This window comes from Convolutriloba macropyga, chromosome 3, assembly GCF_964194025.1.
Source record: "Convolutriloba macropyga chromosome 3, txConMacr16.3, whole genome shotgun sequence".
In the NCBI taxonomy this organism is placed as follows: domain Eukaryota; kingdom Metazoa; phylum Xenacoelomorpha; order Acoela; family Convolutidae; genus Convolutriloba; species Convolutriloba macropyga.
The window spans coordinates 47173017-47184945 of record NC_134470.1 but is presented as its reverse complement, the minus strand read 5'-3'; the positions used below and the strand labels follow the sequence as shown (position 1 = coordinate 47184945).

Here is an 11929-nt window from a genome sequence, read left to right as displayed (position 1 = left end):
AAAAAAATGTTGTGGTGAAATTAAGACTTTTTTGTTCTTGTTGATAATTGATCCCGAATTATGTCTGAAGCGATTATTATAGTCGTATGTGATTTTTATGCAAAATTTTTGCTCCACCGTATTGATTTTTTCTTCTTGACTTTTTGTGTTTTGCCTGATATAAATTGCTCACTTCACAATTTGAGCTGTTGTGTCTCAAAGAGTGGTAGTTGTCCTCTGAGATTGCTGGAAAAATAACGTCCTCTTTCTCTTTAAGTACAGGATTTCATTGCAAGATGGGAAAATCAGTGATTACGTTTTTTTAAAGTAATCAGTTATGTGCCAAAGTTTGTGCCATTCTTGTAAGTTTTTTAATAGCCACGAAGCAAGTGCAAGGGTATTATTGGTATCATCATGGTTTTTCCAATTCGAAGAATTTGAATTGTATTGGGGCGCTTTTTTGAAAGTTTTTTTCAAGGTTTTTGGGCTTACAGCTGTTCTTTAGTTTATTCAAATAAGACTAGTGATATTAATGTAAATAGGCTTTTTTTAATAAAGGATGTTGACATCGAGAAGCCAACTAGTTAAAGTGACTCAGAACTTTGCTATCAAAACAGTTTTTCGTTCGTTTGGGCTGTGTCATTTTACAAATCAGTTTGCTACGTGGCTCCAAAAATTGGTTCAATATCCTTTTAATTTTTTGGTAAGGTCTTTTTAGTTTCCTGAAAATGACTGTCTTGGTTGAAACGTTGCTTTACCTGATAATTTTTGGTAGATTTGTTGGTTCTTTTCTGTAGATGGGAGTACTGAAATGTTCGCAGTGGCTATTACATAAACGACCCGTTGACTGATGAAACCTCAAGCAATTTTGTGGCAGTTGAAAGATGTCTCATGAATGGTTAGTTAATAAATGTGTTTTAAGGCATTGGTCAGTTAGAATTATGTCTGGTCGTTTTCTTGGGGCACGCTGAAGAAAACGTCGAAGAATACGAAATCATAAGTAAGATTTACTAATATTTATTTGTTGATTTTCTTGGTTAATGGAAAAATTTGCTTTATAGGTATCAAAGAACGATCGCATGACCAAGTGAACGGCGACGATGAAACTGAAGAAGCCAAAAAATCGCAGCAGAGATCCCGAGCGTGAGGCATCTGGTCCGACAGCTACCGTTGGTGCATCTTATTTTATTGCCAACTACTGCGTCTTAATTTTTCACTTGAAGTGTATTACCTGGGGATTCGTTCCTTGGAATTCAACTCCGGCTTCATAGACTGTTTTCCTGACAACATAGATAAGAAATTGTATATACTAGGCCGGTTTTTTTGTGTTTTTTGGTTGTCAATTTTTACTCATCGGATTAGGAAAATTATGCGACCTTTTTGAGCTTTTTTGAAGACAGGCAAGCCGTTTTTTTACTTCGTTCATTAGGGATATCTGTTTTCTCAGGTTTCATATTTGGGTTTTTGAAATATATTGGTTTTTCCTTAAAAAGGGTTGTGGTAAAATTAGGACTTTTTTGTTATGGTTGATAATTGATCCCGAATTATGTCTGAAGCGATTATTATAGTCGTATGTGAATTTTATGCAAAATTTTTGCCCCATCGTATTGATTTTTTTCTTGACTTTTCGGGTTTTTGCCTGATCTAAATCGCTCACTTCACAATTTGAGCTGTTGGGTCTCAAAGAGTGGTAGTTTACTAAAGGGATCGTAAAATTGTGTTGATTTCCTACGAAATTTTTGATTTTAATTATTTAAGGAAGAGGTTTACTCCTCTGAGATTGCTGGAAAAATAGTGTCCGCTTTCCCTTTAAGTATAGGATTTCATTGCAAGATGGGGAAAATCAGTGATTACGTTTTTTAATGTAATCAGTTCTATGCCAAAATTTGTGTCATTCTTGTAAGTTTTTTAGTAGCCACTAAGAAAGTGCAAGGGTATTATTGGTATCATCATGGTTTTTGCAAATCGAAGAATTTGAATTGTATTGGGGCGCTTTCTTTTTTTTTGAAAATTTGATTTACATTTTTTGGGCTTATAGCTATTATTTAATGAAGTCAAATAAGGCTAGTGATAGTAATTTAAATAGGCTTTTTTCATAAAGATGTTGAGATCGAGAAGCCAATTAGTTAAAATGATCCAGAACTTTGCTATCAAAACAATTTCTCGTTCGTTTGAGCTGTGTCAGTTTACAAATCAATTTACTTCGTGGCTCCAAAAATTGGAGTTCCCTGAAAATGACTGTCTTGGTTGAAACATTGCTGTACCTGATAACTTTTTGGTAGGTTTATTGGTTTATTTTCTTTAGATGGAAGTACTGAAACGGACGCAGAAGTTCGTCTGTGGCTCTTACATAAACGACCCGTTGACTGATGAGGCCTAAAGCAATTCTTTGGCAGTTAAAAGATCTTTCATGAATGGTTTGTTAATAAATATGTGTGTTTTAAGGCATCGTTTAGATAGAAATATGTCTTTGTTTTTTTAGGGCACGCTAAAGAAAATGTCGACGAAAACGAAATTAAGATTTTTTAATTTGTGATTTTCATAGTTAATGGGAACATTTGCTTTATAGGTATCAAAATGCGATCGCATGACCAAGTGAACAGCGACGATGAAACTGAATTCGTATCTCGAAGTTAGAAGCGAAAAAATAGAAGTAGAGATCCCGAGCGTGAGTCATCTGGACGGACAGCTACCGTTGGTGCGTCTTATTTCATTGCCAACTACTGCGTCTAAATTTTTTTCTCTTGAAGTGTATTACCTGGGGATTCGTTCCTTGAAATTCAACTCCGGCTTCATAGGTTGTTTTCCTGACAACATAGATAAGAAATTGTATAAACTAGGCAGGGCTTTTTGTGTTTTTTTTGGTTGTCAATTTTTCCTCATAGGATTAGGAAAATTATGCGACCTTTTCTGAGCTTTTTGAAGACAGGGGAGCCGGTTTTTTTACTTCGATCATTAGGGATATCTGTTTTCTCAGGTTTCGCATTTGGGTTTTTAAAATATATTGGTTTTCTTTAAAAAAAATGTTGTGGTGAAATTAAGACTTTTTTGTTCTTGTTGATAATTGATCCGGAATTATGTCTGAAGCAATTATTATAATCTTAACTGAATTTTATGCGAAATTTTTTCTCCACCGTATTGATTTTTTTTACTCTTTGAGTTTTGCCTGATATAATTAGCTCACTTCACAATTTGAGCTGTTGGGTCTCAAAAAGTGGTAGTTTACAAAAGGGATCCAAAATTGTGTTAATTTACAAAGCTGTTCCTACAAAATTATTGATTCAAGTTATTTATGGAAGAGTTTTTCTCCCCTGAGATTGCTGGAAAAAAGTGTCCTCTTTCCCTTCAAGTATAGGATTTCATTGCAAGATGCGAAAATTATTGATTACGTTTTTTTTAAAGTAATCAGTTTTATGCCAAAACTTGTGCCATTCTTGTAAGTTTTTTTAATAGCCACTAAGCAAGTGCAAAGGTATTTTTGCTATCATCATGGTTTTTCCAATTTGAAGAATTTGAATTGTATTGGGGTGCTTTCTTTTATTCGAACATTTTATTCGCGGTTTTTGGGCTTATAGCTGTTCTTTAATAAAGTCAAATAAGACTAGTGATATTAATATAAATAGGCTTTTTTCATAAAGGATTGTGACATCGTTAAAGTGACTCAGAACTTTGCTATCAAAACAGTTTCTCGTTCGTTTGGGCTGTATCATTTTACAAATTAGTTTACTGCGTGGCTCCAAAAATTGGTTCAATTTCTTTTTAATTTTTTTAGTAAGGTCTTAGTTTCCTGAAAATGACAGTCTTGGTTGAAACGTTGCTTTACCTGATAATTTTTGTTAGATTTGTTGGTTCTTTTCTGTAGATTGAAGTACTGAAATATTCGCTGTGGCTATTACATAAACGACCCGTTGACTGATGAAGCCTCAAGCTATTGTGTGGCAGTTAAAAGATGTCTCATGAGTGGTTAGTTAATAAATGTTTTTTAAGGCACTGGTCGGATAGAATTATGTCTTTGATCGTTTATTTTAGGTCATGCTGAAGAAAATGTTGAAGAAAACGAAATCATAAGTAAGATTTACTAATAGTTATTCGGTGATTTCCATGGTTAATCGGAACATTTGCATTATAGGTATCAAAAAGCGATCGCATGACCAAGTGAACGGCGATGATGAAACTGAATTCGTATCTCGAAGTAAGAAGCCGAAAAATAGCAGTAGAGATCCCGAGCGTGAGTCATCTGGACCCACAGCTACCGTTGGTGCGTCTTATTTTATTGCCAACTACTGCGTCTTAATTTTTCACTTGAAGTGTATTACCTGGAGATTAGTTCCTCGGAATTCAACTCTGGCTTCATCGATTTTTTCCTGAGAACAAATGGTATATACTAGGCCGGTTTTTTTGTTTTTTTTTGGTTCTCAATTTTCACTCATCGGATTAGGAGAAACATGCGACCTTTTCTGAGCCCCTTTGAAGACCGGCAAAATGTTTTTTACTTCGTTCATTAGGGATATCTGTTTTCTCAGGTTTCATATTTGGGTTTTTAAATTATATTGTCTTTCTTTATAAAAAATGTTGTGGTGAAATTAAGACTTTTTTGTTTTTGTGGATAATTGATCCCGAATTATGTCTGAAGCGATTATTATAGTCGTTAGTGATTTTTATGCAAAATGTTTGCTCCACCGTATTGATTTTTTCTTGTTTTTTCGAGTTTTGCCTGATTTCAATTGCTCACTTCACAATTTGAGCTGTTCTGTCTCAAAGAGTGGTAGTTGTCCTCTGAGATTGCTGGAAAAATGATGTCCTCTTTCCCTTTAAGTATAGGATTTCATTGCAAGATGGGAAAATCAGTGATTACGTTTTTTTTAAAGTAATCAGTTATATGCCAAAATTTGTGTCATTCTTGTAAGTTTTTTTTAATAGCGACCAAACAATTGCAGGGGTATTATTGGTATCATCATGGTTTTTCCAATTCGAAAAATTTGAATTCTCTTGGGGTGTTTTTTTTGAAATTTTTCTCAATTTTTGGGCTTATAGCTGTTATTTATTAAAGTCAAATAAGACTAGTGATAGTAATGTAAATAGACTTGTTGTAGTAGTAAAAGGAGCAACGAAACCCATAGCTTCAAGGTGTAAATTTTTTTTGAAAGTGCTTTAGCGGAGTGAGAAAACAATTTTTTGGGGTTTTGAGGGATTTTTTTTAGTGCGGTAGTTTGACATCTGTTTTGACTGTTTTTAATTGCCCTCAAACGAAGAACCAAGTTTGTTGCAATTATTTCAGTCCTGGTGGTCTTTTATGCAATTTTTTGGGTGTCTTATTTTTTGCCTGACCCATTTGACTTGTCTTCTCAAAATTGGGATAAGCAGGTAGCGCTCGGAGGGCTTTAATTGGCCGAACAGCCCTTTTGGAGACTTATTATTAGTCTCTGAGTATGCAATTCACAGCAACTGTTATGAGACAATTTCTGGTTGTGGAGGGCGGTATTTAGTCTTAAAAGTTTGACCCCTCTCTCACCCCAAACCCCCGTCCAACCTGGCAATTTGGACCCCCCTCTCGAGTAGCTCTACCACAACACTATCAGCATCACTTAACGCCCCATCTCTTGACAACCCCCGGACTGGGCCCACTCCCACCTGATGCATTCCTAAGCCCCAGCTGGCTACTGCCGATGCCCACCGCTCTGCAGTCGTTTGAGAGCGATTCGCCCTGCATTAGTTGGTTGTTTTTTTCACAAATGCATTTAATAGGTGGCACGTGTTTCCCAGAATTCATGAAACGACAGCTAATGGTTTCTAATCTATTTTGTCTACCTACTCACTTTCAAAATTATTAATTGCTCTCGAGTGAAGTTTGAAGCAATTATTGTAAACGTGTTGGTCCTTTTTATGCAAAATTTTTGCTTGACCGATTTATCTTTTCGGGTGGTTTTTGCGCCCCCGCATGTTTTCGTTTTGTGTGATCTAAATTTCTCTCTCATTCTCAATTCAAAGCAGCTAAATTGGCGACAGTTCACTTCTAACAGTCAAATGAAAAGTGCGCCAAAATTGGTGAAATTTCTTTTGCTTTTAATTTTATCGGTATATAATTACCTCGAATGTCGCCTCATGAAGCCCCTTTAGCGTTTTTAGTCTCATCCTCCCCTCCCGACTAATGCAGGCTGCAATAGATTAGAGTTCGTTCCCATTTTTCGTTTGAGAGCATTTCTTCGGACGATAGACAACTATGTTTGATTTTTTTCAGCTTCGCCGGTTTTTTATAGTTTTTCTTGTTATGTCTCCTTTGTTATGTCTCCTTTGTTCTTCCTTTGTCTCAATGATAACTGATCTCATTTGGTCTCTTCTATTACGTTAACCTCTTTTTAATAGGCTAAATTGGTTTAGAATTTTTTCAACAATTCTGACGCAACTTATTGAAAAAATAATATGTGATTTTGAGACATGATAAAAATCTAGTCGCTCTTTTGTTTTCAATATAACGTGCTAAAGACTTTAACAATATTTCTTCTCAAAAGTTTATCGGTGATTTTTTTGAGCTACGCTTGCTGGTTCTTGTCGTTTTTTACCTGATCTCAGTAGTGAAATGCCATAGACTTCGTGATTCACTCGAAAGTCAAACTTGTCATTATTTCAGGTAATAGCTAATGGTTGTACTTACTTTGAGATCATCTTGGTTTTAAAGAATAGCTGTTTGATCTGTTTTAACCGTGCTTGTAAATCTTTCTGTTTTTAGTCTCCTAATTTTGGTCTGAGTAATTATAGGTATCATTGGCTTTATAATGGGACAAGAATGAATGATTCCTGTTTAAATTTTTCTAACTTCATTCCTTTAAGTTTTTCTAACTTCATTCCTTTGATCCTGTTTAAATTTTAGTCATTCCTTTAAGTTTGTATTCCTTCCAATAAGTAATAGTTTTTATTTTCTAAATATTTGAAATTTTAGTGCTGTTTTTGATGACTTTGATGCAACTTATTTTCAGAGACTTTAGGGAAATCTGATTATCGCATTTTGTTTTATCGGTTGTCCTTTTTTTGTTTTATTTGTTTTCTACACAGGTAGTGTTTTTCTCATAGGTTCGATGTTGTAAGCTTTTGCTTAATATCTGAATAAAAACTATCCGGATAATTTTTTTTAAATTAAAAACTTCTCTAAGAGATAGGGTCTTTTTTTGTTTGGTTTTTGTTTGTAGTGGCGTATGCTCTGTTTGCTATCAAAAGCTGTTCATCTAATGAGTCTGATAGTCAGTCTTTAGTTTTAATTCTTTGGTTTGTAATTCAGGACTTGCCTACTTTGTTTAATAGCCGCCCTCATCTTCTCAGCCGGCTATTATAGCGCTCCTATTTTTTACAGTTCAAAGAATTTAAATTGTATTGGGGCGCTGTCTTTTTTTACGACTCGAAGAGGAGTATTGGAGAAGTCCTTTTTTTTAATCAATTTTATTGGAGTGCGGGAAATGAAACGCGTGAAAAAATTTGGAGTGATTTTGGGGCGGAACAAAAGTTTAGAGCGGAGCGAAAAGAGAGTGGTTTTTGTTCATACCGCTGGTTTTGAGAGGGCGAGAATTTGATGTGTAAAAAAATTTTCTCTAAGCGAGCGAAATTTTTTTGTTCACGTGCGGCTTTTAAAAGCAGTTTTTTTGCAACTTTTGATGGTTATGAGGTTTGATTATGATACTTTATTAGTTTTGGTTTTGTTTTGATAGGAAATGAGGGTTTCAAGCAGTTAATTTTGAGTTTAATGCTAATTTGTAGGGTTTTGATCAGTTTTGCTAATTTTTAGACGAAATTTAATGATTTTTTGCCTGTTTTTTGTATTAATGCTTTAAGTGGGATTTGAATAGAAGCTTGTAACTTAAGGAATATTCAGCTACCAATTGACTGCAGTTTTATTGGTGTAAATCATTCTTTTCTTCGGAAAATTGACAAAAATTGGGAAATTTTAAACCATATTTTTTTTTGCTGTTTTTCTTTTTTCTTAGTCTTAGACAAGTTTCTTAGCCTATTATGACTTGCCCCTATTGTTTTGCGAGCTTCCATTGCCCTAATTGGAAAGGAATTTTACTCGGCTTTATGTTTCCTTGGACTATTAAAAACACCTCATAAAGTTTTTCTAGTTTTTTTTATTCAATTTGTTTTTGAATGCCGTTTCTACTCTTCCTTAAATTTTTATGGCATTTGTGGAAGTTCAGGCTTCACAATAGTTATACTAGGTGTGTAGTCGAAAGTATGGGCAATTTTCTCCTTCGAGTCGTTTCCGGAATTCTTCCGGTTATGTTTTTTTTAAGATCTGTTCACTCATTTTCATGATTTTTGAAGTCAAATTGGAGTAGTGATTTTGGTCACGCCGAAACAGGAAGTGGAGCGAAAAAGCGAGTGGTTTTGCGGCGTGAAATTTTTTCGCTCTAAATTTAAAGTAGATTGAGAAAACGGTGTTTGATCAAAAATTCGCTTTCTCGCTAGTGGTTTTTTGTTCACATGCGGAAATTTCACTTTGATTTTTACTGTTTTTTCGATTTTTTGGATTGGATTTTTTCTAAGATGTTTTCCCAATCCATTCATAGTCCGTTCTAGGTCTAGTTTTCTGTTAAGTCAATGAAATTTCTTTGAATTGTACGCCAGGACTTGTCCTGCTATGTTTTTTTTACTTCGTCGAACTTTTTTTCGCTTTACCCATTTTGCCGCTTTTTCGACATTTTGCGTGAAATCTTTTTGACTTCTCTAGGCTAGTTTCGCTCTTCTGTCATTCTGCTCAATGTCCTTTTAAACAGCAGCTGCTCAGCAAAGCAATTCAAAATGAAGAGAGTCAGTATAAAAAAAATCAAACTCAGAAATAGAAACGGGATGAACCCATAAAGCCCATTTTTAGATGCCCGGTTCTTGAACTTTGTTCTCATAAGTTTTAGTTACTATCTATAATGCTTCTTGGTTTTGATACTAGACCCTTTAGCCTCTCACTGAGAGACAGAAGTATGCTCAATTGCGAAATGACATCAAAATAAATCGCACTTAAAAGTGTTTTTATACAAAAATCAATTTTGTTGATATTTTCTTTTCTTTCAATCCCAATAGAGTTATGGGAATCAACGGCGGCTATTTTCCGGCAATCTGCGGGGTATGTTTTAAAATTCGTCCTCTGAGCCGTTTTCTTTATACGACTATTTGATCACGCGCCAAGAAGGTAAAGTGCGACTTTATGCGTGACTTCTGCCTGAAGCTGCATGTGTCTGAGACTTTTTTTGTATAGGTTTTTAGGTCAATCGCTGGATTTGTTTTTTGAGGAATCATAGCTAACCTCACAATCTGCACAATTCTGCACTCACATATCAACTAGAAATTGGAATGTAAACTCAATAAAGTTGATTAGAAGTCATCCAAGGGGTCTAATTATAAGGCTATTTACTTGAAAGATATCAGTCTTGGAATTTTTTTGATAATTTGAAATTTGAATCTCCCATTCTGTATCGTTTCTCAACAGTCTATTGTCCGGCAATCTGGTGGCTGTTTGTAAAAATTGATCATTATTTTCATTGGCATATAAATTAATGGAAATGGGGATAATAACAATACACACTTGTGTTGTAATCGTAAATTATGAAGTTTTGTCACATTAGCCATACTGGAAATGTGGACCGTTAAAAAATAGGCGCTGAGGATGATCTCAGGTGAATGAGCTGAAGTTAGATTGTAAATTTTGTAAAAATTGCGAATGAAGAGAAAATGTATCCATTTTCGTCAAATTTTCAACCCTTTTGCAATTAATTGCAAATTTGTCAGTGTCAGTCTTGCCAGATTTTTTTTGTAATTGCAGGTGAGCTTATGCAGAATTTGAACAAAGTAGGCGGGGGTGAGGATGACACTGATGAGGATGAGGACTTCAATGCCTCTGGACTTGATGAGGAAGGGGAGGAGGGTTCGGATGACGATGACGAAGAGGGTGATGAAGAGGATGGGGCGGAAGGCGCCGATGAATTTGATTATGAAGGTGGGCTATTTTAGATGATTTCGAGACCTCGCCTCCCTCCCCCGCGACACTGTACAATATGGCTATCGAGGATTTTTAATTGCTCTCGAATTAAAATTTATCTAGAATTTGAACAGCCCTTGAATTAAATTGCGCAGCCTGTCATTCGAGAGCAATTTTTCCGACATTAGTCGGCTTATGTTTAATTGTTGAAGCATTATTGAAATCATTATCGATGTAAAAAGTTCATCAGTGCCTGAAATGCGAGCTTCTTAAGTCTAAAAATCTGGCATTTTATAGAGGAAAATCTGGAACGGTAGAATTAGGCACTCTATAGAGCTGGGATTTTTATAGCATTAACGTGAATGTTTGAAGTTTAATAATGCAATGATATGTGTAGATATTGAGGAGGACGAATTGGCTGGACTACAGGAAGACATGAATATGAGTCTGTCAGATCTGAAAGTGCCCAGAAAGAGTCAAACCTCATCTTCTGCTGCGACTGATGAAAGAGATAAACCATGCAGCTCATCTGGAGGGAAAAAGTCCAAACCTAAAAGACCTGATCAGTTGTCCAAGTAAAGTGGAGATCGAGTAATTTTTTTTCAATAAACTGTCTGAATTTGAACATTATTGCGCAGTTGAGTAGAAAATGAGAGGCAAAGAACAGTGTTGGTTCGGAATTGATTTGAACTCAATATCATTTAACAGCAACGAATCTGATTTTAAACTATCTGTAGCGTTGGCTGATACTATGGTCGCAAATGACATGTATAGGTGATGATGCTGAATCAGATGTTTGTAGTTAGGTTACTTTTTCTGGTTTTGCTGTTACTGATGTGCAATTATTTTTTCATAGCACTGATTTTTGAGGAACTGAAATAATGATGTTGCTGATGCTTTTGTTTAATGCTGATCTCGATTTATTCATTGATACTTTTTACAAAATTCTTTTTGCGTAGCCTATGGTATAGCTAGGTACAACTATATGAATGATAAAGTAGATGACTAAAAGAAAGGTTTTGTAGGAAATGAAACCACTAGCTGTAACTACTTCCTGTAAAGGTGATTTAGACAAAAGGCCAAGAGCGAAAACGTTTAATTCGTCATGTTCACGGCATCCTACATAGAATTGGCCTAGTTAAGCAATGAAGTACTTTTGATATGAAAACGGACAAGAGTTAAGTTTTCAGTTTTTTTTCGTTTCTGGTTTCTTTAGCTTCAGTGATGTACATGCTCCTGGGGAATACAACCTGAATGGGCATAAGCAATAATTTTTGACAGAGGTGGTAATGCAAGTTGCGTAGTCGTTCAAAAGATAAATAAAACGGTTGATCAGGAAGAATGCGTGCGAGTGGGCTGTCGGGGCGGACGAACGCATCCTCAGCCGTTTTTCCGGGTTTTCCTCAACCGGAGAGCCACCTTCGGACAAGTCGACTCAGCGGTGTTTTATTGTTGTGGCTGCATGTCGCACTAAGTGTCGAAGTACTCCTTGATAAGTAGTTTCCAACAAAGATGCTCGGTAATGTGCCGTTTCACATCCAGTTCCGATCCCGTTCAACCACGTTTTTGACTTAATTGTCCACCAAATGAAGAGATGGAAAGCTCAAAAAATCACATTGTTCGAAAATAATTATTTTATCCATTCAAATAATCGCTTTAGCTCTAACCTTTATACAAATGGAACAGTAACTAAGAGGGCCGATAATAGCTGACATCAGGGAGTGTAAGAGAACACAAACAAAATCAAAAACAAACAAGACGCAAACTTAATGTCTCTCCTTTTTTGAGAAAACAATGAAAAAGTCAAAATAGCATCAGATAAAAAGTAAACTAAACCGAATGAAATGCGAATCACCAGAAACGATATGGGATCTTCCTTTAATCACAATAATTGAAAAGTAGACAGAAAACAAAAGGCGGTAAGTTAGAAAATAAGTAAACTTCTTAAAACCAATTAAATTCAAAGACAGGAACGCAATTAGCTATCACCTG

The 11929-nt window shown here is 35.5% G+C and overlaps 1 protein-coding gene across 1 annotated transcript; it reads left to right on the top strand.

The window, feature by feature from the left end:
- Positions 1–870: 870 nt before the first annotated feature.
- LOC142337097 (uncharacterized) lies at positions 871–10882 on the top strand. The gene is made up of 5 exons (XM_075386174.1): positions 871–877; positions 4009–4047; positions 4109–4237; positions 9782–9955; positions 10335–10882. The coding sequence occupies exons 1-5, from the start codon at positions 871–873 to the stop codon at positions 10514–10516; spliced, it is 531 nt and encodes a 176-aa protein (XP_075242289.1). The 3' UTR covers positions 10517–10882.
- Positions 10883–11929: the final 1047 nt, after the last annotated feature.